The following is a 27,974-nucleotide window of genomic DNA, read 5'->3' as shown; positions in this document are numbered from 1 at the left end:
CATGGGCTGCAGGGGGACAGCCTGCTCCACCAGGGGCCTCTCCACAGGCCGCAGGGGAACTGCTGCTGCGTGCCTGGAGCACCTCCTGCCCTCCTGCTGCACTGACCTGGGGGTCTGCAGGACTGGTTCTCGCTCCTCTCTCCCAGCTGGTGTTGTGCAGCTGTTTTTTTCCCCTTTCTTAAATCTGCTCTCCCAGAGGCCCAACCAGTGTCACTCTGGCTCATCTCTGGCCAGTAGCAAGTCCCTTTGGAGCTGGCTGGAGCTGGCTCTGATCTGACATGGGGCTCACAGAGGCCACCCCAGCAGCCCCCTGCTACCAAAACCTTGCCCCATAAACCCAGTATAACAATATAATTCACTATGGGAAGTTCACATGTTCACAAGTTTGTATGTTGGCAACACCTGTTCTGTAATAATTACAATAAGCCTAAAGGTTAAATGGCCAAATCAGACCAAATGGAGATTTCATTTGCAACTAAGAATAGCTGGGTATTCCATTTTTTAAAGTAAACATTTACAATTGCTTTTCAAATCTAGCTCCACAGATACCAGGTTCCTTGCTATCTTTCCCTAGTAGTTTTCTAGTTTCATGAAGTCTTGCAATCCAGAAGCTTTGAAAAGTTTTTGTTTGCCTTTGTAAATTTGATTTTCTCTCCAAAGTCAAGGAGTTATTGCATTTCTAATTTATTTCTTTTAAGTTTATAAAACATGCCACCTGCATAACATGAGCCATACAATTTCACATGGTAACTTCCCAAATTTAATCTATATTTTTTAATTAAATTTGAATATACCTATAACAATGGCATAAAATCAAGATTCCTCCAAGACTTGGTGAGTACCACAGGTGCAACAGAACGGAACCTGAGTTTTGGTTCTAGCTTTACTATTTGCCTACCATGTGCGCTTTTTTTTTTTCCTTTCCCCTAGGTTTTCCTAGGTTTTCCTTCCACCCCCCAAAAAACTACATATTTGCGGCAGCCTTTTTTCCAAATGTATGTCCTGGTGAAAAGAACTGATTGGGGATTCAATATATAGTTAATGGTACTTCCAACAGTAGTACTCTTCACAGTGTCATATTGATTTATTATTTTCTTTTAATTTTATTTTTATTTTGTTAAGGGGGAGGGAGAAATAGGGGCATAAATCCTCTATTAGAAAGCTTCACTTCTGAAGGCATTTTCAGTTCTTATCCAAGTTACTTAACCTCCTCTCAGATAAAATGACTGCGTATCAATTTCTTTAGGAATTGCAAAATTGTATGAGTAAGGGCAATGGAATAGAATTCTTGGTTGCAGGCAGAAACTGCAGTAAGAGTAGAATGGTGGGAAGTGAGGTCTGCATCTTATGAATGGATTGAAATGTAGTTAGTTACAAAGGGATAACATACAATGTAAGTTATGATGTGTACATAATTTGATTTAAAAAATGTGGATTGATTTCCTACAGTAGGGATAATGCCAGAGAGTATTCTAGTGGGAGATGAGATATATGTGGATGGAAGAGCCATGGAATATGTATAAAGTAGCTGTTTTATTATTATTATATTGTTTATATATATATACATGCACAAATTTGATACAGGCTTTTAAATTTATTTATTTTTGTTATTATTATTTTCATAGAAATACCTAGGTCCCTCCTGTAATCTCCCCCCCTTTTTTTTAACTGAATGCCCTGTGTCTCCAATCAGTGCAGTAGATTTTGTGAATCAGATTCATCAGAGAATCCTCTTAGTTAAATGAAGTCTTGTAGCCATAGCTACTACTCACAATGAAGACTTCTATAGTGATGAAAAGGTGATGAAATGTTAATAGGGAAGTAGAGTTATGCTCCTTAAATTTATAAGAGCCCTGGCTTCTCAGTCTGAGATTATGACATATGAATTGTCAGTATTTTGTATATGAGTTTTTTATAATTGAAAATATTTAGCCGTTCAGAGCTATAGCAAATCATATTAACTGCAACAAACTGTATCAGCTTTATACCTCTAGGACCTGCCGTATAGTTGGCCAGGAAATCTGCATAAGAGCAAGAAGTAGCATATGAATCCACCCAGTCTGGTTAAGACTTATGCATGTACTTAATTACTACAGTTAGAATAATTAATTTAGGCTTTTACATAACGTTTAGGCGACTGGGGTCATAGTCTTCAGTTTAGAAAGGTAAGAAGGAATAAAAATTGAAGAAAGTAATATTTAGTGAAGAACAACGTGGAAAAATGTTTTATTTTGGATAAATGACTTGCACATAAAGGAAAAATGTTGTGGTTTTAGTTTTGATAAAGCCTGACCAATGGGGAGTCATTTTCAAGTTACTGTGGAGTGGCCCTAATGTTGTAAATAATCCTATTGGCCAAGTCCCAGTACTGTGCGGATGAGAAAAGGATGCAGGAAATTCTGTTGTTTACACGTCTCTGTAACACTGAGAAGCAAGAGGAGCCCAGAAAACTCAGAGGGTAAGGGGTCTTAAGTTTGGGGGCTTATTGCTTATTTTTATATTTCTCATTTGGTACAGAGTATGGGTTACTTTCATACTGATAGTAGGGAGAAAAATGGTCTGAAATACCCAGCAAAGTACTGAAGATCAGAAAATAGTTATTTGAAGTATGTAGCTAAGTTAGATTTAGCTAGATATTTCTCTCCTTTCCTTTTACTAGTGCTGGGTAATATTAATCCTAACACCCTATTAAACATAGAGGTGGTTGTTGTTGTTGTTGTTTTTCAGATATAGAAGGGTACTTATTTACCATAACAAGGTAAGTTTTTTAAATTTTCAAAGTGGTAGTTTGTTAAATGTTTATTTCTTATTTTTGATTTAGAAGTTAGTACAAATAAAGAGACTTCAAGACTTACATTGTTTCAATGATGAAATCGTTTTTTAAATCAGTGTGAAATACATCTTTAACAGGATATGCTGGAATAGGATAAACTTGAGTAGTTTTCAATAGTTATTGGTGGTATAAACCTAAAGTGTCACGAGAATTCTGTTATGAGTTTGCAGCTGTTCATATTGCATTCTGTTCTTAGAAATAGTGTTTTCACAGTGTATCTCTTTTCAAAAATTCCTCTATTTAGATTTATAATCCTAATTTCCTTCAGAAAATATCTGAGGATAGGATAAGAAAAAAGTGTATGTGGGGGGAGGTGTTCTTAGCTATATGACATTATAATAATGCAATGAAATATGGCTTATTAATACTATGATTTGTTGATACGGGACAAATATTTTAGTTTGTCACTGTTTGAAAGGTTAATATACCAGATGGTGTGCGAGTATATGGATGACCCATTACCAATGAGAAAGGGCCAAATTTCAAAGGTAATTCTGATCAGTTTAATAAATATACATAGCAGATAGAACTAACAGGCTACTAAATGTCCAGTTAGCTGCATTTTATTTTTCTCACTTCACAAACAAAGCCATTTTGTGGAGCAGATTCTTCTATGCATAATCTCATTGCTAGAAGCCTAACTCTTATTCCAGATCACCTGTGTGTTAGAAGACTTTCATTTTGGGGTCTTTTTTTAATGTACTTCTTTGTATAATATACTGAAGATAAAAGTATTTCTGTAAAATATTAGGTATCAGTAATGGAATTAGTCATATCTACATCAGAAAAACATTCCAGAGAACTCTCAAAAACCTTTGAGTGAAAAAATAATGAAATAACATGTCTGTCATTTTTACGTAGGTGCATGTAGTCTGCTTTTTATTAAGGCCAGTTTTTCACATTAAATATAAAGTATTGATATTTACTTCAGATAAAACAGAAATAAGTTCATCAGAGAATGAATACTTTAAAGCTGCTGGTAATGAGCAAACTTAAAGCATTGTAGTTAACTTCAGCACCAAGAGGTGTGGATCTTGGAATCATTTAAAACATACAAATTTATTATTCTATTGGTTGGCTAATCTGTGGGTTGAAGAGACTAGCAGTTGTTATCCACAATAATAATTCTATATTAAATTTTCCAGTAATATCTGCAAAATTTAGCAACATAAATTTTCATGTTCCAAATTGCTTTTTGTAAGAATAAAATATCTTGTCTCTTACCACTTTTACTACACAAATTTTAGTTAGTGGTTTTCCTCTGAAATATAATAGGCAAGTACATACGGAGAGTAAGGGCAACTTTTTATCAGGAAAAAAATGTTTTTTTTCCTAGTGCAAGTCTGAATTCAACTAGCTATATTTTTGTAGCCTATAAGTATTGTAACTATGAAGTACATATTATTTTCAATTTAAGTGTTGCTTTCTACTTTTTTTTTTTTTAATATATGTCAATTGCTGATAAATGAGGAACTCATTACAGCAGTACAATTGGATAAAGTATTGTCAGCATTCCAAGGGAAAAGCAAGTCAAACTAACTTTCTGGCTACATTAATTGTTTATGTAAACAAGCATATGTATCATGTGCTTTAAAGTGTATAAAACTAAACCTTTTCATTGCTGGGTTTGATTTCATCCACTTGCAGACAAACACCTGAACAATCTGACATCAAGTTTAATACGTATAATATCATATATATCATATGCATATATATATTTATTATTAATAATAATTAAAAGTGTCACACAAATATAAACTTTTCTGTTCCAAGGATTTGTTCTGTTCTGTTTGTGCAATCCAAGAGAAGTATACTTCAGAGAGTATGAAATTTGGCTCCCTAGAGGATACCTAGAGATTCCAGAGGAGGAAGCAGTTCCTTCTCTGCTTCTAAATTGTTTATATAGGTGTAAAGGGTGCTGTTACTAATGTCATTATCATTACTGGGGGTCTGATTATATGCACTCCAAAAGTGTGATCCATCTCATAAGTAGGTGGCAAGGCAATTACCTTTCTGTGATGGAGTTCCAAGCAAACTGCATTTGGAAACAGCAGTTTTAAGGGAAGTCCCATGAAAAACAGATAAGCACTTTATTTGCATTTATATTAAATTACATTGTAGCAAAATGGAGAAAAGAAAGCAAACAACAAACTCTTGAATAACTCTGAAACTGAAGTATTCAACTTCAGTTTGTGTGCTTTGTTTTCCTAGCATGGATTGATACATAACTCTTATGCCTATAAATTCTGAGTCCATCTCTTCAATGATCGTCTAGACTCCTTGTTCTTACTCTTCACTTTCTTTCTCAGCTTTGAATCTTTTACTCTACTAACTTAAAGAGTTATAACTGTAATTGAAAACTGAACATTAATCTCATGCATTTGCAAGGACTGCTTTAATGTTAAAGATTTTCCTGTATTCCCAAAATAGGTCTTTATTGTGGTTAAAATTATATCTGGTAAGCTTCTATATTGGGAAAAAAAAAATCCAAATTAGTTCATAAACAACACTTTTATGGTTATTAATAGTCCGTTTATGTTGTACAGACCCTTACTGCACTTTTATTTTCCAAGTTGTTAAAAGACCATATTACTTTTTTTTTTTTTTAAATAAGAATTGTACAAGTAAGATGCCTCTCTATTTAACTGACATGACATAAAGATATATCAATATATGGAAACTATGTTATCTTGGAATTAGCTTCCTGTTAAAGCATGATAGAAACCATATTCCACATTCATTTGGAAAAGCAGTTCTTTGAGCAAAGTATGCTTTTCCTCCTGTTCCCTTTTTTGTCCATATAGTAATATATTATTGGCTGACTTATTGTGAAAATTATCTTCCCTGAGCAGCCTGATTCTCGCTGCTCATGCTGCTATGAGTATTCTAGGTCTGATTTACATTACATTAAATGAGTTTCATGGAGGAAGTTCCCTGAAAGCTCTTCTTTAATTATATTTTTTAATGTATTTTCAGTTTACTTGAAGGTTTCTTCATAACTTTTGTAGGTATCATTTTTGACAAAAAGATGCTACCCTCTCCTCTGTCTGAAGCACAATATTCAAAAGAAAGTACGCAGGAGGATCTAGCCTCAGTAACCATTACATTTGCAATTAATTTTTTCTCTTTAGGTGTGACTACACGTAGCCATTCCATAGGCACTGGGAAGATAAAGAAAGATGCTTTTTTTTAAAAATGAATTTAAGTGAACCCTACCACAAAATATATGCTACTTCGTGGATTAGTGTAATAACAGTAGAATGATGGGTTTAGTGGGTAATATTGGTGGTAGAGGGACTGTTGGACCATGTGATCTTAGAGGCCTTTTCCAACCTTAATGATTCTCTGATGGTTTTTGCAAAAATATAAATTCTCTCCTAAGTACATTTCTGTCAAAAAAGACTTACTGGAGTTGGAGTCATTAAAAGGTTCTATGTTACAGCTTTAAATACCACCAACCCTTGAACTGTTGAAAGACAAAATATTATTGGTGTTAAAATACTACAGTGGAAAAGAACAACTGAGAATAAGTACATATAAATGTCCAAGAAGTAATCTCTTTCTAAAGCAAAGTGTTTAAAGACTTAATTATGGAAGGGATGGCTTCTAAAACTGTTCTGATGAAACTGAGTGGATCTGTTCACATCAGAATTTTTTTAATTCTTATAAAACTGTAACAGAGTAGTTGAACAAGCCAAGGGGATAGGCTCTGACCCAGAGAAAACAAAGCATTTTTGAACATTCTTACTTGTCTGCTTAAGTGGGTGGGAAAATCACTAGTTTCCAGAATGACTCTGAGCCATATTTTGAAGAAAAGATGTTTTGTGTCTTAATAAGTGTTGGAATGTTTTATCTGAAGCAATGCATCATGTATCTGTGATTAATTTTCCCTACTCCCAATATTATGAAACTACTTTTGAAAGTAGGTCATGTTTTATGTAGAAAAAGATCATAAATGTTTACAAGTATAATAAGGCAATTATTTCTTATCTCTGATATCAGAAGGAACATATTTTTCAGATACTGTCAAGAATTTAAAAAAAAATAAAATCAAGAATTGATCAAAATTTAAACAGGATTAAAAACTTAATTTTTTTAGGACATTTAGTGGATATGCCTTTACCTCCTCACATTGAAAACAAAAACGCCCACTCAGTGTCGTTTTGTAAGTAGGCAAGAAAAAATACCTGTAAATGAAAGTGAACCTATCCAGTTTAAAGTCACTTTGCAACAGTGTTGCGTACAAAAAAATATAGCAATGTGATAGTAAACTCTAGAAAATAAACTTATGATGCTTTTTATTTAAATAATGAAGCTTCTCCATACATTTAAGTGATATCCTTTACTGTACATGGCTGAACAGGTGTCAATGTTTGTTCTGACCTGATTCTTTCTCAGCAAAGTGCTGTTCAAGGTGACTGAAAAATCTCTTGTCTTCACTGATCTTTTTCAACTTCCTTTTGAAACTGAAAGGAGCCCACTGACCTGATCTATAGACCAACCTGAAAAATATAAGCAAAACCAGATCTTCTCCAAAGTCTTCAGGGTTGCATGGAAAAAGCTGACCATTTTGGCTATACCCGATCACAACCTACAGAGGCTCTCAGAAAATCGGTGAAATTAATTTAACATTTTTAAATAAACAAGTAATACATTACAGAGTAGAATGCTGATGTTAGTAGTAGCTGGGAAAGGAAACCAACCGCTGACAACGTGACCATGACACAATGATCTTTGGTCTGAATAGTTTACCTTAAGCTTATTTAAAGTTTACTTGAAAATATTTGTTTTAGTTATCACATTAATTAACAGGCTTCCTGGATGAAAATGGACAGCTGAATTAAATGTTTTTTAACTTTATTTGATTTTCACTTAATACTGGCTTTAATGCTTGAAAATTTTAAAAATGTTTTAAACCTGTTATGAATGTCACGTTGAAAGGCAGATCTAGCCTTGTGGGTGATGTATATCTTAGATATTACTCCCACACATTTCTGGAGCCTTTCCTCTTTCTGGAAAGTGCAGGGCAAATCCACAAAAGATGACCTATGCTGTGCCAGAAGGCTATCCATCTGTATAAGCAGGATAGTACATGTATGTGGTGTGGTAACACGCTGACAACTGTGACTCTGTGTGGAGTCTTTTGAGATTCTTTGCCACTGACCACCAACAACTGGCTCTGCTGCCACTGAGCTGAGCAACATTAGAAGCTACCTGCTTAGCCTACACATTCAACTAAATGGGCTATGACTGCTATTCATTTCAGTGTGGGGTAAGAAATGTGTGTCACATTCAGTGAGGGTTTAAACTAATTTACTCAGTTTTCTGTGGAAACAAAGGAGGAAGACGTATGCACTGGGTTGTTCTTTGCCTCTTCTGTGGAACTGTTGAAAAAAATAGTCAGAAACACTTTAAACTTGAATAACAGTGAATCTCATTGTGTCTGAATAGCAATTGCTGAAGAGTATTGCTGGTAGGCCTTTTGGTTTCAAAGGAAGTTTGTCAAAGTAAATTTATGTTGGTGGTTTGTGAAATTCTTTTTCTCTTCTCCTCCCCCCTAACCTAAGCCTCTTAAAAAACAAACACACAAAAAATTGGCAAGAAAAGAATAACTTTAACAACAGCAACTTTTCCATCAATGACAGTATCCAAAATGGTAAGGAATAATTTTCTTTTAAATTATTATATACAGAGATGTTAAAATTAAGATTATATGCCCACTACATTTTTTTCAGCTAATTTTCCTGGGTTTTAGTTTTTGCTATGTTTTCACATTAAGTGTGATTATAATGTGATGGGCTGCTGAATTACTTTTATTATTATTGTTAATTGATCTAATTTTGATTTAAGTCTCCTTAAAGTGACTGCAATTGTATTTCCATATTCTTGATGGGACATACGAGTGATACCAGCTCCATATTTTGTCATGGATGAAAAGACAGTCTGTGATAACAGGAACTTCATTGCATTTATTGTCAAATAACAGCAGTCTTCGGTTGTGAATATGTATTATATTATTGCTCCTTTTTTTATTACTTAAGGGAAATATTTTTATTTCAGGTTTATATTGCACTTTAGCTGTGACTTATCACTGCAGCCATCAGTGTGCTGCAGCAGATGGATTTCTGAATTAGGGATTAAAGAGACTGAGAATTGGAAAGAGGGGAAACTCACCCAGAAATTTGAGTAGCAGACACAGGTGTGCTTTACCCTTTGATTTTTCTAATTGTAAAATTCAACTAGAAGTGAGATTCTCAGGAACCACTCTGTATCAAGTATTTTGTACTTGAAGGTAATCAACTGTGTTATTAGTATTGTTAGATCATTATCAGCAATAGTATTGTAAAATAAATAAACACTTCCCAAAAGAAAACCTCAAGCTCCCCAGAAAAATTCCTCCCAAAACAAATCAGAAACCTCTACACAGCTCTGATAAGTTAATGTTTTTGTTCATACCAGATGTTCTTTTGTATGCTCAAAGTGTCATCTAGACTAAACGTCATCTGCACCAGTCTAGCCTTTGCATGAGTTAACCCAGGTTTTCAGGTCACTTAACTCATCAGAACATCCTGAAGATTATAATAATCAAAGAAAGTTTAACTATCCAGTAGCAACTCTACATCCTGGGGAAGACTGATCATGAGTTGTTGTTGCAAAGGGAGAAGCCTCCTAATGTTATCAGTCAAATTTGCAAAATGGGAAGCCCTAGGTCAGCTGTCAGGTAGGATGGAAACCTACACAGCTGGAGCCCTCAACATAAGTTTTAAATGAGAAATAGATACAAGTCCAAATGGACTGACCTCTAACATACTATATATTTTTTCCCCTCAGATATTGTCCAATTGGGTAATATAACTGCAATTAAAAAGTTCCATATCTGTCCTTCTGCCATAACTCTTGGCAAATACAGTTTGCTGTTAAATTGGTGGCCACAATAATACCTTTATAAAATAAGAATTTTATTTCTGTCTGTGCATTTGTTGTTATCATAGCAGTGGAAATTGGTATTGTAGTAAGAGAAATGTTCAGCCTGAGGAAGAGAAGGGTGACCTTATTGCAGTTTTTCAATAGTTAAATACAGTAAAAAAGATGGAGAACAATTTTTTGCTCAGTCAGATAGGACAGGACAAGGGGCAATGTTTTTAAACTAAAAGAGGAGAGATTTAGTTTAGATGTTAGGAGGAAATTCTTCACTCAGAGGGTGGTGAGGTACTGCAACAGGTTGTCCGGAGAAGCTGTGGGTGCATCCCTGGAGGTGTACAAGACCAGGCTGGATGAGGCCCTGGGCAACTTGGTCTAGTGGGTGGCATCCCTGCCCATGGCAGAGGGGTTGGAACTAGATGATCTTTAAGGTCCCTTCCAACCCAAGCCATTTTATGAAATGTCTTCTCAAGAGCACAAAAGCATGTGAAGTTTTCTAGATTGGGTGTTATCAGTAAATAACACTTTTATTTTCAAAGTAAGACGGTTAAATTGTCCTGAGTTCATGTGATTACAGTTGACTAAAAAAGAGTGGGTGCTTATACACAGAATGAATGGGATTATATTAGAACTAACGTGATTTGGTTACTTGCTTAGTCCAGAAGTTTACACTAGGTTTTGTAAACCTCTTTGTAAGCTGGTGATCCTGAAAATATCTAAAACACTGACAGTTCATTCTTATTCCTAATTGCCTAGGAATATTACGTTGCCTTTTTTTTTATTATTAATCATATTCTAATAAAAAATGACAGTCAATAAAAACCTCATCAATTAACCAGCCAAGCAAATCATCATATCTCAGAACACACAGTCAGCTGGTATGTTGGGTAAAGCTTGTCTTGGCTTCTCTCTAATGCTTGTTTCTGTTTGAGATTGTCTGGGAAACTGTGATGTGTTTTTTTTGTTTTGTTTTCTTTTCCCTGAGTGATCTAATTATACAACTTTTTCAAGTGTAGTGGCTGAGAAATGAATATTGATACTACAGGCTCAAATGCATGGAAATTATGGTTGATATATTATGAAGGTTTGTAATCAAAGAAAACATTCCTGTGGGGAAAAAGTTGTTGTAAATGATTTAAAGCAGTACTTCAGAGTTTCTTTTGGCCTTATGTATTTACAAATCATTTTGTAATGCATCTGTATTTACAAATATTTATGTTTCCCGTATTTAACCCTAAGGATTTGAACACAACTTCAAAGACATCCAGAGATACTAGCTTACCAAAATAACTTTCTTGAGGGTTGAGGTTTCTGTTCAAGTTGGGACTGTTGCTGGATATTATGAAAACCTATGTGTGAATTTCTCTTATATCTAATAATATTTCAGTGCTTATGTTGACTCTTTTTCTTTGAACTTTGACTTTCTACCCAGTCACTTTTTTTTAGTAATGTTTTAGGAGTTAAATTATTGGTAAAAACTTACTCCATCTGTCAAAGCTATTGGAAAATTTTCAACAGATTCAAAAATGATAGGCAGGTGTGAATAAAAAGATAAAAAAGATATAAAAGATAAAAGCAATCATGCTGTTTGTAAGTTAAGTTTATTTTTAGCCTCTTTCCTTAAACAATTTACAAACTCTTTACAAAGATTTACATGGATTATAAATGTACTTATACATAGGAAAACAAAACCAACCTACTGAATGCATCACATTACCCTAAAATGGAATAGAAACTATATCCATGACAGTAACCTTCTATAACAGTAATTACTTACAAAGTTAAGAAAGTTATTGAATATTGATGACTTATCATCTAATTTAGGACACATTTTTAGTTACCAAAAGAACATCATATTAAGTGCTTCTGATTTTAGTTACTGCTTTCAATTGTTGGCACCTCATGTCCTACTGTAACTTCAAAGAGCAAAGTTTCTTTACCTAGATGTATTTCTTTCATTTACTACTGAAAGAAAAAAAATAAGGTCTCTTTTTTTAAATTTTTTATTAAAAAAAAAAAAAAGCCGCTTCCATGGTCAAATTCTCCTATTGGCCTACAAAATCTATATTTTACAGAAGCAATTCACACATTGAGAGAAATATATAACACATCATTGTTACAGGAATCATAGTGGATGTAATAGTTTCAAAAAAAAAAAAAAAGAAATCAGTCCAAATATAACGCTTTGTAGAACTTTATGGATAATTAATGCTTTCTTCAAGTCACTAATTGTTGCTCTAACAGATATATCTATTCTGGATTGTTTCCACCTGTGCTTAGGAGAATTGACCATTAGTCTGTAATCTGGGAATACCTGTTTATCTTATACTCCATTTTTTTCACACACACTGTTCTGCACGTTCACAGTTTGTGTTGGCAGATCCGGTTTACCTGGAAAAAAACAGGGTTTATACACATCCCTCTTTGTTCTCTTTTCTTATCCCTTAAAACTGTGCCTTTCTGCGGTGCTCTACCAGGGCCCTCACTAGAGCTGAAATAAGTTTGCTTCTAATGCAATTAGCTTAGAAAGTGGTGAAGAGGAACAGAAGAAAGTTTTCTGTCATCATAGAATGGTTTGGGTTGGAAGAGATATTAAGGATTATCCAAGTCCCTTGCAATGGATAGGGACACTTCCCATTAGACCAGGTTACTCAAAGCACCACCCTACCTAGCCTTGAACACTTTCAGGGATGGAACATCCACAAATGCTCTGGCCAGTCTTTTCCAATGTCTTGCCACCCTTACTGTGAAGAATTTCTTCCTACTATCTAATCCAAATCTACCCTCTTTCATCTTAAAGCCATTACTCCTTGTCCTATCACTACCTGTCACTCCCTGACGAAGAGTTCCTTCACAGCTTTTTTTGTAGGCCCCATTTAGGTACTTGAAGACTGCTATAAAGTCTCCCAGGATCCTTCTCTTCTCCAGGCTGAATAACCCCAACTCTCTTGATAGGAGAGCTGATCCAGACCTCTGAGCATCTTCATGGCCCTCCTCTGAACTTCCTTTAACATGTCCATGTCTTTCTTTTGCTGCAGGCCCCAGAGCTGAATGCAGCACTCCTAGGTGGGGTCTCATGAGAGCAGAGTACAGGGAGAGAATAACCTCCCTTAATCTGCTAGGTACATTTCTTTTCATGCAGCCCATGATATGTTTGGGTTCTGGGCTGCAAGCACAGGTTACTGGTTCATGCTGAGTTTTTCATCCATCAGTACCCCCAAGTCCTTCTCTGCAGGGCTGCTCTCTATCCACTCATCACCCATCCTGTATTTGTGCTTGGAATTACTCCAACCAAGGTGCAGGAGCCTTGTTGAGCTGCATGTTATTTACATGGGCCCACCTCTTGAACCTGTCAAGGTCCCTCTGGATGGGGGATGCTTCCTTCCAGTGCATTGACCACACCACTCAATTTAGTGTTGTTGAAAAATTAGCTTAGTGTGCAGTCAGTCCTGTTGTCCATGTTGCCAAGTATGTTAAATAGTACCATTTCCAATACCGACCCCTTAGGAATGCTGCAGTCTCCACCTGGAGAAGAATGCTGTAGTCTCCACCTGGAGAGTCTCCACCTCTACCTCATATCTCTGTAAGAATCCGGGTTCATCCCTGAGAATAATTAGTCATGGTCTGTGGATCTTTTCTCATAGAGGAGAAATATGTCAAGATGAAAAACAAAAACAAAACAAAACAATACACTAATCTTTCATAAGGATTTGGATTTGAACAACAATCTGCTGCCCTTCTACCTCAAGAAAATCTAAGTTATGCGAAATACAATGTAACAGTCCTTAGTCACAAAGAATAGTTCTTTATTTTATAGTATTTTGGGGGGATTTAACTTTTCTTCATCTTTGCTCATACTTAACTGATTAAATTTCTCTGGTTTTGCATATGTCCAATGTGTTTTTTTGCAGGTTGCTCTTTGACTCTACAGTATCCAAGTATTAAAGTATTACAAATTTAAGTACTTAGTCTCATTTATAGACTCAAGTTTTATCTGGCTTGGGAGGACCATATATTCCTTTGAGCTTCTTTTGTATTAAGGATTTTATTTTATTTTTTTTCCTCTGTGTGCCAGCATTTCTATTCCATTGTTTTCTGGAAACAAGGAGCAAATAGACTTGCAATAACAGATGCGGGAAAGATAAGAAAACTGTAAGTTGCTAAACATAATCAGGGTTCATATCTCAAGATATTTTATAATTATATTTCTTTCTAAAATGTATGTATTTGTTTCATGGATGAGTGCATAGACCCTGGTATGTTTCAAAAAAGCTATATAAATCCAATAAAAAGATCAAACTTTTAGCAAATTAGAGATATGGGGGAGTGGAGCATAGCTGTCTTAAATATGTGACTGTTTTCTGTTGCATGCTTTGTAGTGTTTTGTTTGTTTGTTTTTAATCTGAAATGGAAACAAGAAAATTCCAAGAAAACACATTACTGCCCTTGAATAACAAATAAATAATTTGACAGTCTTTTTGAAACAGATAGTCTGGGTTTTTCTTTCAATCACTAGATTGAAAATGGTTTAAATAGGAAAATCGTTCAGAGAAAATCTTTTCCATATGTCACTGAATTCTTACAGAAACATAACATATTGTCTTTTTTTTCTCCCCTGTAACTATGTGAGGGAATTCTGATGCTAATCACAAGAATGATTTGTTATTTACAATATGATGTTTTTATTAATGTTAATTACCATATTGAAAGCAAATGTGTTGTTCTGCACATAATCTGCTCCTGTATTTTAAAAGTTCAGTAATTGAGTTTATTAGAACAAAGTTCTAAAGCATGTATATGTTCACATGAAAAACATAAGATATTAATTTTTTATTTTTATTTATTTATTTATTTGCATTAACAGTTATTCCATTAAGATTACAAAATGACTTTATTTTAAAAAATAAATTAACTGGAAGAATTGTTGATGTCAAAAATGTGGAAATACTTACTATTTGTGGTAACAATTGGGATATGCTGCTTCTAGGATCAGTGTTTTCACAGGATCCTCTACACCTTACATAGTGTTTTTCAAGCCATTTGGCTACAAGTTATGTATTCAGAAAGACTAAAAACAGTTGATTTGTTCTTGTTTCCTGGCTGTTACAGCAGTGCTGTTAGAAGTAGGAGAGGTGGACATGCACAGCTCCTCAGAAACTGAACCTCTCAGAGAATGATGAGGTTAAAGGGGACAAGAGTTCACCCAATCCAAGCCCCCTGCTCGAAGCAGGTCAAGTAGTGCAGATTACTCAGGATTTATATACATCACATCATTTGTTTCAAGAGAAATTTCTGTTTTATCTGTCAGTGTGAAAGCTTTTTTTTTCTTTCTTTTTTCTTTTTTTTTTTTTCCCCGAAATGCTTCCCTAAATTTTCCTTAAAGTGGGGCAGGACCACTTACACTTGGAACTGTAAATCTTATTTCAGAATGTTGGAGTCGTTCATGGGGAAGGATAGGAAATGAGGATAAACTGGCAATGAGAATGGTGTGGCCAGCTTGAGGGCCACAAGGGACTACTTCACATTTCTCTTTGTGAAGTTACAAATTATGTATATGTATATCAATTTACTCTACATGTCTTTGTGTGAATTGTGAAAACCTTCAGCCAGAAGCAAGCTGTTGTTAACTACTATTAACAAGGTTTCCTCCTCCAGGTTTTTTTTTTTGTTTGTTTGTTTCTTATGATGAATACTGGAATATCAGGTGGCAATATACTTAATATTGTTTTATAGTGTAAAATGCTTATTGCAGCATTCTGGTGATTGCTTTATTTTCCTTTGGTTTCTGGATAACCTTGTTTAGTTTCTGAATAAAACAGAAAATCATCATGTATTCCAGATCACATTCCAGTGTGAAAAAATATTTCCTTTCACTTATTAATCCCTCTGTGGCTTATTACATTTCAGTCACTATCTTTTACACTCATCCTTTACCTTTTCTCCTGGGAATTGAGCTATACATAGACTGATAATGTAATAGCACATTTTCTGTCATACTTCAGAAACACTTTGTCACAGCATTTTATATCCTAGTAAAATGTAATTTTTTCTACAGAAATTTTCCTGAAGTTACTTTCTTGTTTTGAAATTTTTAGTCTACTTAGGTAGGTAACAAACTTTGTTTTGAGATTTTTCAATAGTGCGCCAAATGGAAACTTGGGTCTCATTTATGTACCTTCTCTCTGCCTTATTGTTCCTTCCCATCATCTGGTGGTGATCAACACAGGATTGGGATCTGACTCTTTTTGCACAGATTCTGTATTCTACTAACAAGTGTTTACTTACATTTGGTCATACTCCTTTGTAGTATTACTGTATTATTATTATATATATATGTATATTTATCCTCTGCTGGGATTATTTATTTATTTATTTATTTTAAAGGCAAAGGTGTTTATACCATAAGGAAATAATGAGCAAAAAAGTGATATTCAGTTTTATCAATATTTTATATTTGACCAGATCTGTAGAAAATGTGTAAAACTTCTCCTAGCATTTCTATGTTTACTCATTCTCTCTAAGGCAGTCTAATTATTTTGGGTTTGTTTTATTTTTTTAGGAGTTTTAGAATTAAGTTTTTGGCCTTACATTATCAGTTATATTTCAAAAGCTTAGGTTGAGCCTAGGTAATAGAAGGAAGATGAGATTGCATAATCTTTATTTTGTGTGTCAAGACATTGATTAACTGTGGCTGTGATTTCATTTGATCCCAAAGACATACTGAACAAACCACACTTTCCAAACTGATACAGTGGAAAAACTTGTTTCTTTCATACACTTACTGATTTTATAATCAAACAAACAAAGAAATAGCAATGACAAAAAACATCAAAACCATTAAAACATTTCTTTTTATGATGCTAAAAACATAACTTTATACTTTATCGTTTTTGCAGCATAATTGTTTTTAGTTATCAGACATGAAGTAGTTATAAGGGGATTTTTAAGTAAGTGAGATTTGCATCAAAGTTTTGATATTAAAAAGAATGTGGCTAGAGAAGTGTAAACAGGAAAAAAAAAAGATGAGCAGATAACTTATGACAGGAAGTAAATGATTTGCATTGTTTATCTTCATTTCAGGACACTTTTTGGCTGATTTTTAGTTACAACACATGTAAAGAATATAATGTTTGGAGCCAACATCAACAGCTTAAAAATGGTTTAATTTTTATAGCTCTGGAAAAAATAAGCACAATGATCCTTGGCTGTGCACTCAAAAATCTTGGAATTAATTTCTTTTAATTTTCATTTTTAAAATAACAATTTTCTTAACTTGCCAACAGAGATCATGATCACACCCAGGTTGAAGAGCTATGAGAATGTACATACGTTGTCACTGTTCATTTAGATCTTTCAAATTTACAGGACAAATGTACTTTGTAAATTATTAAACTTTACCTTATATGCTCATTATCAGTAAAAACAACACAAAAACACCAACTAAGACTTCAATTCTCTTTGTATAGACTAGTTTAGAATTCACTAATTCAGCACTTCATTAAATCATGAACTCTGTAACCCACAAGTTCTCTAATTCCCTATTAGTGCACCTGTGAGCAAAATAGTTACCAAGATGATGGTGCAAGTGCTCATTCTTCCTCCTCTGTCACAATTTGGATGTCCTCTGCCACACACCAGGAAGCAAAAAAGCCTCAGCAGTCTGGTTGCTCTTGGATCTGGTTCAAAAGCTTTTTGGCATGCTGACATGTACTTTTCAGATTGGAATTTGGTCTATAGCATTTCCATAAGCTAGTGGATTTTGAAGAAATTACTAGGCAGTAACTCTGCAAAGACCCCAGGAAATGATGGCTTCAGGGAACAGCCGACTGCAGGTGAGAAAAGCTGCAGAATGGACATTACCTCTTCCTGTACTCTGCACTTGTTGCTCTTGCTCTTGAGCTAACGTTTCTGGTCCTAGTCCCTAGCATGAGCTGTGTGTTCAGCCAAAACCTGAGCAGGATCTCAGGAGTGACCAGTTACGTATGTCCAGATATTTGGGGCCAATTGTAAAATGGAGATTAACTTTGACAGGCACACAGATTTGGAAGTTGTGAATAGAATGGAGTTTACAGTTTGTTTTGCCAGAGCTTTTGCCACAGTGCATCCTCTCCTCACATCCTGTTGAAGTAAATTGTAAATCCAAGTGTGCGCTAGCCATTCCTGTAACCAGTTACTTGTTCTGCCCCAAGGATTTTGTGCTACATTTATTCGAGCCAAATGATCAGCCACCTGACTCCAATGTGCCTCAAGATTTGTAGGCTTTTTGTGGGTAGACACATATTCTTAGATTTAGCTATATTGTAAATAATTTTGGTATGTTTACTTTCCCATACATGTCTACCACTTACTTCTCTCTCTCTCTCTTTTTACCCTATTCTGTAGTCGTGGGGTTGAACAATCCCACACAGCATAAATATCTGCATAGGCATGAGTGACTCCATGCTTCAAAGCCGTTTCCACATCTCTAAACTCAGCTCTGCTCTGAGCCACCAATCTCTGCTGTGAAATTGTGATAGTCTTTACTGGTATAATTGCAGCTTTATCTCTCTATAATTCCCTGCTCAGTGTGCACTCCTGTCTGCGACCCACACTTCTGTCAGCAGAGAGGTAGGCAGATGAGAGGATTCAATGGGTGTCCCAACTCACTTTACACTCTCTTTGTTTGTCCCGTCACTTGTCACCTGGCGATGTACATTCCCCTTTCATGAATTAATGGCTCCATAGTTGGCAGCCCTGCATATAGAGCAAAGTTTTCAGGGAGGAACAGTCAGTGTTCTTCCTGTTTCCCCCACCCACCTCCTCCAAGCCTTTTTTCCATTGTAGGGAAAACAACATGCTAAACCAAAGAACTAACTCTAACAACCTAAAAGCCCCAAATATGATCACACTCCCAAGCTATGACTGATTTTTACAAAAATCTTATTTTTTTTTTTTTCCCCCACATGGATATAAGTTCACACATTTTTGCAGCTCCTGGAGTAAATGAAATTTACTTTTGTTCTTATTATTATTGTTTTTAAACAGCTGTAGCAATATCATGGGAAGTTCTGACTTTCCAGTAGCACTTACAAAGGAACACATGCAGTTTTGACTTTTTTTTTTAATTATTTTTAATGGATTAGACAAAAGAAAATTAACTGGCTTCATCTGAAGCAGATACTTTCTGTTAAGATATGGGATCCCTTTAAAAAAAGTTTGGCTGAAGCCTTCATAAGCCATAAGAGATATGTAACTACAGATTAAGTCATGCAGTAAGAAGAGGAACGTTGAAATGCTATCCTCAAGATACTGATAGTGAACTTACTGGAAAAGCTGATTTCAATGAGCATGAATTAAAACAAGGGAAGTGTAATAATTCTTTTCACTTCTGGTGATTTTGTCAACTGTGTTAGCAGATTTATTACATTTCTCTTTGTCCATAATAGTAACCTGGGATAATAAATCTAGAGCTGTTCTTTTTCGTTACAATTGTTTATGATCATTAGGTAAATAAGCAAAGGTTGTAATATAATGAAACATGGTGTAGACAGATTCCTTGTTTTGTTTGTCAATTATCTGTATGCTTTTTTTTTCCCTCTTATAACCATCAGATCTCTTTCTCTAACTCCTTTATGCTGTCCTCACCCCACTCACATGATAACATGAATGTTGATTCCTATATGTTGTGCATACATTAGATTATTTAGTTAAGAAAACTACTCTAAAAGGGACTCTGTGTTACTTCTTATCCCTGAATTGTTAAACAGGTGGAACTACCAGAAGATTTCACAGGACAGAAAATCCCCACTTTCATCTACTTCCCTAACTTCATCTTATCTTTCCATCTAATTATCTTTTATTAAGTAAATTATGCTCATGAAGTTCCATATGCTGAGCTAGCTTGTCTGCTGCTGCAAACTCAAGCTGGAAACTTTCAAACTAGCTGCAGACAGCATTTTTTTTTCTTCTCCATTATCAGACTCAGCAAATTTTTGATGCTTAGAGGTCTGCGTCTGTAACAAAATGAATGCTTTCTTATCTTTATTATCCTTCAGATACACCTTAGAATTTTTTCTTGATTGTCCCTGGAACAGATTGAAAACTGTCACCTATAAAATATAACCAAAATTCAATGCAGATGTGAAATGTTTTACTGTGAATTATTTTTCTATGAAGCAGTCATATACCAGAGAAGGGAAATTTTTTGAAAGTATCATGACAGCTACAAGGATGACTAAGGATTCATTGTCAACCAGGGAATTATGACTGTCTTAAATTAAACATTTTGCTTTTTATTTCGTCAGTGCAGTTGTGTTTAGTAACATGAAAGATCCCATTGACGTGATGTGTAAAAAAGCCTATCCTGATCTGGAATCATGAGATTCTGATCACTTCAGGCACTTTACTAATAATCAACAGGTTTTTATTTTAAACCTTTGCTTCCTTTCAGGATTCATATTCAGTCTATTTCTGTTAAAATAGGTACAAGCTCAAGTCTTAGCTGAACATTGCTATTTTTATCAGAGTTGGTTTACAACAGTCAAGCAAGGATATTAAACTAGCTGCATAAAAATATCCATACTTGCTACTATTAATCTTTTAACACTCACAGAAAGCTATTAGTCTTCAGATTAAATGAAAATGTTTGTGAAAAATATCTGCAGAAAACAAACATTACATTAAAAAAAAAAAAAGTTTGGAAATGCCATTACAATGAGGTATGGCATTTTAAAGGGTAGTTCATTTGCTTTCATCCCCCATGTTCTTAGAGGCTGATGTTCCTAGCTAGAGTTACCTTAATGAATCTGCGCAATACACAATAGTGGTTTCCCACAAAAGCAAGTGGACAGCCAAAAACTCACTTTAGCTTTTTTTTTTTTCTTTTTCCAAAATAAAAATAAAAAACCAGCACTGTTTTTGTTTTTTGTTTTTTTGTCGGTCGTATCACAAATTCCTGCTTGCCTTTTACTCCCTTGATATTACTTCTATAATTCTGTGATCTATATAGATTGAACGCAATTCTATGACGCTGTCAAAAGGGACAGTCCAACTTTCCTTCCACCTCTACCGTGTGTTTTGTGGAAATACTGTTTCATGAAGTCTGTTGTGAAATATGTGAGGGCACTGATAAAGCTGACAAATGACTAGATAGAAATGTTGCATCTGTTTGATCTGATTACTTCATTAACAGGAAAAAAATAACTAGTCAAAAAAAAGTGTAAGACTGAACATGTGTGAGAACGGGGGGGCTGTCTTTTCAGGAGCTGACTAACACTGGTTATGGAAGTTCAGCAATTATGCAAAGCAGAAAATCCTACTTCCATTAAGGTCAATGGAAAAACACCCTTTTACTTTGAGAGACGGCCTGCATCCAGAAGACCTATGGATGCTTCAGTATAAAATATAATGGAAATTTAACAAAGTAAGTATGGTAGCGAGATTCATTTTTCCTGATTACAATTAATAAAATTACACTGAGTCATGAACTGCCCTTCCCACATTCTAAATACTCTTGTTCTCTACTGTCTTAAATGTAGTGTTAAATTATAGGGCACTGCACCTTGCTCACTAAACCAAAAATATATCTAAAAGTCTTCAAATAAGTGTTGCACTTCTGTACACTGCTTCTGTTTTTATTAAGTGATAAAATTTATAAGTTAAATTACATGAGAGAAATCCAATAGATGAAATGAGATTTGAAAAGTCTTTAGTGAATCATGGCCTCTAGTTACTTTTTGTTCTTTTATTTTTGAGAATTTGGCTTTACGTCTTCCTCTGTGCTTCAGTGATAATATTTGATTGTCTGTATTGTGTGCAAATGAGACAGAACAAGGCAATCTGGTCCCAAGCAATGAAAGCTACTATTTTTTATTATTATTATCATTATTTAGTGCATATAAGAGGGTGAAAACAGGCTACCTGACCAAAGAAAGTTTATATATGTTTCTATATAGTGAAACATCAAAATATTTCAGTCATATTTCCACTAGAATAGTTATGGGTTCAAGAATTTTGGTTTAGGTCCTTCAGTGCTGTCATTCTACTTGAAAAGGAAAAACGTATGGACATCTAGCAATAACAATATGTAATTCTTTGGGCAATGCTTCTCAATGTTTGTTTCAAACAGTAAATTATCCTCATTTTACAAATGGGAAAATATATGCATGTATTAATGATTTGCTGACTTCCCCCTGTCAATAGGGAGGCTAAAGTCAAGGTTTGCTGTTCTAGTCATTGACCTACTGTCTACTGCAGCAGTGTAAGAGCTGGTCAGATAGCATGGTCAGATATCAATTAAACAGTAGTTTTTAACCAGTATAAGCACAACATCTTTATGAAGTCAACAATGGATGTACATTTATTTTATTTATAATGGGGTAACAGGGCTAAATATTTTTCTTTTATTTATTTCTCTCCTAGAAATTAGCCATGCTGAAAGCTGTATTCAGTATGAATTCTAATTTCATCTTTTGTATTGTTTGTGGTATTGACCTATATAATCTATAGATTATTATCTGTAGACCTGTATAATCTGTAGCTCTAGACCAGGTTGCCCAAAGCCTCATCCAACGGGGCCTTGAACACTTCCAAAGACGGGTCATCCAGAGCTTCTCTGGACAACATGTTTCAGTGCCTCACCGCCTGCACAGTAAATAATTTCTTCCTAATATCTAATCTATTTTTTTTGTTTGTTTGTTTAAAGCCATTACCCCTTGTATACCCACTACACTCCCTGACACAGTGCCTCCCCAGCTTTCCCGTAGGGCCTCTTTAGGTGGAAGGCCACTATAAGGTCTCTCAGTAGCTTTCTCTTCTCCGAGCTGGACAACCCCAACTTTTCCTGTCTTTGTAGGAGAGGTGTTCCAGTCCTTTGATCAATCTTATGGCCCTCCTCTGTACTCATGCTAATAGGTCCATGTCCTTCTTGTGCTGTGGGCCCCAGAGCTGAACACAGTACTCAAAATATCTGTGTTTTTATCTGGCATCAGCCAGCCACTGAAATGGATTATGTTGACATATGTGTCTTTTAATAATAATAAATAAATAAATAAATAAAAAGCTAAGACACTGTTCTACCTCCTACAGTCTTACAGGGGATTTCTAAAAATCAGTTTTGGTTAGGTTTTCTGAAAAGCACACAGGGAAGTTAAAACACATATGAATATCTCGTATTCCTTACCATCTCAGACTAAGTCACCACTAGTATTTTCTGGAGGAAGAGTCATTTCTTTTGACTCTTAATTTATTGGACGTTTAGGTGCAAAGTTAGCATCAGCTATCCAGAATGAAATGTGCTGACACATTTCAGTGTTTCACAAAACTCTTTAAAGTCTTGGAGCTACTCAGCTACAGTAGTTAAGCTACAAGTCAACTTCAAAAATTAGCAGTTTTAACTTGGACTGGCAAGTCTGATCTGATGAACAGTGTCTCAGCCAACACAGTGGAGGATGGCCAAGAATTCATGGTCAGTGGATGAGGCCAATGGTTTGGCAGCAGTTTGCAGTTAGATTGCCTTAAACCAATAATGAAACCACAGCAACAGGCTGTTCTGATTCTTGAAGGTTTTGTTCTCTTCTCAAGACTTCTGAAGTTTCAGCCAAAGCAAATGATTTAAATGATTTCCATTTTTTTTATATATATATTCTCCAACTTTTAAGATATGTAAATATTTGTAAACGGTACACTTTGCAAGTTGTTCCTTCTTCCAGTGAATTTGTAAAGCCACTAGCAATATCCATTAAAACAAAACCAAAAAAATTACCGATTATCAACATAGTAGTGAATGTCTCTGCAAATACTATTGTTCTTGGTCACAATCAAAAAATGTAAGAAGTTGTTTCACTACTAAAAAAAATAAAAAATGATTTTCATTTTAAATAAATTTTTCTCTCTTCCTCTCTTTTTTCTCTTTCTTTCTTTCTTACTTTCTTGTTTTCTTTCTTGTTTTCCCTTCCCTCCTTCCTTCCTTCCTTCCTTCCTACACTTTAGGAAAAAAAAGGCATTACCACAAAACAAAAATTAAAGTAACAAACTACAGTAAGATTTTAATATTTAATTATTTTGGCTCTAACGTGCCTCTTTCAAAATCATGTGTGGAGATATCTTTGTGTTTTGGGTAAGGTTTATTTAGATGACAGTTCCGGAAAGAGATCAGGCAACAAGGAAAAGACACTACCTTGATTAAGCTTTGGCAATGGCTGTTATGCAGCTGTGTAGTGTTGTTGTGTGGGTTGCTGGTGCTAACCAGACAGTGACGATGAAGGGAGCTGGAGTCTATTTCCATGTTTTTCCTTTTCTCATATCTGTAGTCATCTACCACAATTCTCCAGAACCTCCTAATGAGTGGCAAGTAAGTGTCCTGGAAAGCACTGAAAAGTTGATAATAGGTGAGAAAATGGAACCAGAAAATTCAGAAACTTCTACCCAGCTGAAATGAAACATGAAAGAACCATAATGTCAAAACTGTCTACTCTTCAGTGCTTTGTTTACTGCATTTATTTTCTACATTTCAAATACAGGTGTTAATGCTAATCACTGTAACATATAAACATGATTTTTATTAAACATGGATGTTGGAATATAAGAGAAATTTTTTTTACTTTAAACAATTTAATCTTCTATTGGTATAGCAAGATTTTAATTTAATTTAATTTAATTTAATTTTAACCAAGAGGAAAAAAAAAAGTGACTACAGCTTGTCCATATCATCATTGTTTTAGCAATGGGATGGGAAAGCAACTTCTGAGGTGTTGATTTTCCTCTGGGCAAATGAGTAATAGTGGATAAATAATGAAAGAGAGCAGCCAGATTTACTGTTAGGATATTGATATTCTTTCAAGAATAATAGGTGAATACACTTTCTGGACAGTTTCTGGAATGTAGATCGCAAAATAAAGCACACCATAAAGATTCTTGATTTCCTTTTTCTTGTGAAACAAAGAAAATCCAAAAGTGAATTGGTATTTTTTTGCTTATGTAGATAAATTACAAGGTAAGTTTTGCTTAGTATGAAGTTCCATAGTTTGAGAAAGAAGGCAAATGAATCTGTGACTGTAGTTGTAGCTAAATCCTTTCATCTTACTAGACATTTAAAATATATATTGATTCAATTTAATGTTGTCTTGAAAGAAGACAGTTTTTGCGTAATTTTTTTAGACTCAGAAATTTTTGAAAGCATATTAAATGACATTTCCTTTGGTAACAATTCCTAAACAAGTAATAAGTATGTCTGTTTATGCTGTACTCAAAAATGTTACATAAAATATATTTTCATAGCTATTTCTTAATGAAATATACTGCTAAAATGCCTAACAGTATTATTAATAAGATTATATCATTATTATAACAGTAAAATAAAATACTGTTTGAGGTTATTCATAAAACATAATTTAATTGAGCAAAGCTAAAATATTATCTTTGTCTTTTTTAGGAGTGAAATTAGATTATGAATCAAAACATGAACATAGGCTCTGTTCAGAAAATAATGGAAGAGACGCAGGTTTTTAGGACCCAGCCAAGACAACCTTATAAATCAGCTGAAGTTTGCCAACCAGATGGCAATATGTGTAATTCAAATCTTCCATCTCAACATTTCTATCCATATTCATCTAATTATACATGTATGCATATGAATTACAACAGCGATTTGGAAATTTTTGAAGCAGTAAAAATTCGGGAACTAGAAGAAGTTAAAGCCAGAGCTGCACAAATGGAGAAGACCATGCGCTGGTGGTCAGATTGTACTGCTAACTGGAGGGAGAAATGGAGCAAAGTTAGAGCAGAAAGAAATAAAGCCCGAGAGGAAGCAAGGCAATTGAGAATAAAATTAGACAATGTTGTAAAAGAAATGAGTATGCTTAAAAAGTTAAATCAAGATTTAGTAAGTGAGAAGGAAAAATTAGAAAATGTAACTACTTGGAAAACAGAATGCAGTTGCTCAGAAATATCGCATATAAAACAAGACCTAAACCAGTTAACATTTCCAGAACAAGAACCTGTGAAAGAACTGAGCAAAGCCAGCAAGATTCCTGTGGCCGAAGACACAAAGAAGGTAAAGAATGGGGACTTTTGTAGCTCAGTAAGAAGAAGGAAATTATGGATGTGTGTAGAAATGGAATTTTTCAAGCATTTTCACCAAAATACCATGTGATTTGGTCGTGAGAAACATGGAAAACTATTCATATCCCTCAGCTGTGGCTAAACATATAAGTAAAAGAGGCAGACTCTTGCCTCCAATAATCTCTTGTTCTATCTTGCATGTTATAAGGTATCAGGTTACCTCTGAATTCTTCACATTTCGTGTACTGTTATGTCCAAAAAAAAAAAAAAAAGTAGTGTATTTTCCTGATATCTAAGATAAAATTACTTAGTTCTCCTTTCTTGGAATTTCTGAAATGAGGGAAGAGGTGAATCAAATTCCTCTTCAAAGTAGCAAGATTTTTATTTGGTAAGGAGAGCAATTAAAATCTCAAAAGAATAGACTGGTATGAAACAGTACTGTTGGTACCATGCTAAAATGTGATTAGCTTTTAAGCACAATTGGTGAGAGGTTATAAAAATTAAGCGTATTTCTGAAGAAAACTATTGTTCAGTCTTCCTAATGCAAATGTATTTTATTTTTTAGTCATTTTTTTCTACCTGTTTTTAATTTTGCTTAGAGTTTACATGCAAAATGTGTACCCTCAAAACAGGTATTATAGTGCTTTTGCTTTCTGGATTGGACACAGATTGGTATGTTATGCAAGTAACTAGTCCTTATACAAAACTTGTTAAAGTCCATCACTTGCTTCAACATGATTTTTATTAGAAGTCTAAGAGTTCTTACGTGGAATTTCTCAATATATTATCTGTACGTACAAATTCTGTTTCTGTTTCTAAAAGTTCTAGGTTTCTGTCTTCACCATAGTTATAGCCAACCAGTGATAACTGGAACCTATTTGTTGAGGAGTGATACATTAGAAACATCTTGCATACATAACATCTCGCACATTCACAGAGTGTGAGGTGTCACAAAACAACAGTGATTACTCCAACCAGAATGACTTTTTTGCATTAGAGAGCATTCTAATTGTATCCTATGCAAGTATACAAGATGTTACTTATTCCCTTTTTCCCCCTCCATGGTTTAAGTGTTTGGAAGAGCCTTGGTAGGCCTTGCAGAAGTTATGTTTAGACTTTTTATTTATGTTTTCTGAAATGTCATGTTTTTCTCTTTTCTCAGGATGTGGAAATAATCAAAGATTCTTTAAGAAGCAATCAAAATAAAAAAATAACTCTAAAGCACTCTGATTCCATTCCCTGTGGAATTGCCAGTATTTATTTGGAGGAACGAAAAAAAAGTCTGGACAATATAGACCCGACATCAGAGAATGATTTAATACATGTTTCTGTCTTGCATTTGCATTTGGCTGAGTTACAGAAAATCTTACAGAAGGAAAGAGAGTAAGTGCTTGGGGGTTCTCCTTGGGGAAATCTCTATTTAAAAATAATTTTTAAAAGACATTTTCTGAAGTAGATATGGTGCTGTTTTGCATTTACAGCTCATATTATGTTCTCCTAGATATTTCTATGCTTTATTAATTGCCTTAAATAATTCAGAAATATATATATATATACTGATTAGTGGTTTTGAAAATCTATATTTCCCTGTTTTGAAAACATTTCACAGTACTATGTATGTGTTTCTTGTTTTCTTTGTCTTGTTTGTCATTTGCATAAGATGCTCTCCATATAGAAGTGTTAAGAATATACAGTTAATCACAAAATCATACTTACCAGCAACGTGGTACCAATGAAATAATATCTAATGTTTGTTGTACTCACTTATTGGAGTGCCTCGTGCTTAAGAGGAAATTTTCATAGACTTTGATTTCAAAGTCCACCTACCTCAGGCAGTACCTGCTTACATAGCAGTGATTTTTATATAATAGTGGACATTGGTGTAACAACTTCCTCCCTAGGTCATCTTGGGCAACATTTCCTGCTTACAAAGAGGTTCTGTAAGCAGAATATATGCAACCTGAAAGTATGAAGTAATTATTTTTGGCTATGCACACAATATATACCTAGGAATAATGTTACTAGGAACATTATTAACATAGTCACCAGTCTCTGAGACGCCCTATGAGTCTTTGTTGGGCAAGCTATCATCTGCCAGCTCACAAAGAATTAGTCTCCACTTCTCATGGGAATGGGATGATTTTGATGAGTCGCCATCTTCAGATTCCCAGATTTTCTCTTA

At 34.7% G+C, this 27,974-nt stretch overlaps 1 protein-coding gene across 18 annotated transcripts in view; it reads left to right on the top strand.

The window, feature by feature from the left end:
* Positions 1 to 571: 571 nt before the first annotated feature.
* Positions 572 to 27,974, top strand: part of CCDC102B (coiled-coil domain containing 102B) — a 164,207-nt gene continuing 136,804 nt past the window's right edge. For 13 of the 18 annotated variants that reach the window (XR_013945976.1, XR_013945977.1, XR_013945978.1 and 10 more), the window contains exons 1-3: positions 2,360 to 2,458; positions 25,164 to 25,784; positions 26,955 to 27,175. Coding sequence is in view for 15 of the 18 variants with exons in the window: in XM_080578650.1 (XP_080434776.1) it covers positions 25,179 to 25,784; positions 26,955 to 27,175 (827 nt within the window). In the remaining 3 variants the exon portion in view is untranslated. Of the gene's footprint in view, positions 835 to 2,359; positions 2,459 to 2,727; positions 2,759 to 2,812; positions 3,322 to 20,994; positions 21,156 to 25,163; positions 25,785 to 26,954; positions 27,176 to 27,974 lie in introns of those variants that run through there. The other 5 variants (XM_080578652.1, XM_080578651.1, XM_080578658.1 and 2 more) reach the window with 5 other exon arrangements.

The sequence above is a fragment of the Anser brachyrhynchus genome (genome assembly GCF_964034855.1).
Source record: "Anser brachyrhynchus genome assembly, chromosome: 2".
NCBI lineage: Eukaryota > Metazoa > Chordata > Aves > Anseriformes > Anatidae > Anser > Anser brachyrhynchus.
The sequence above is the reverse complement of the archived record's forward strand: the minus strand, read 5'-3'. Positions and strand labels throughout refer to the sequence as shown.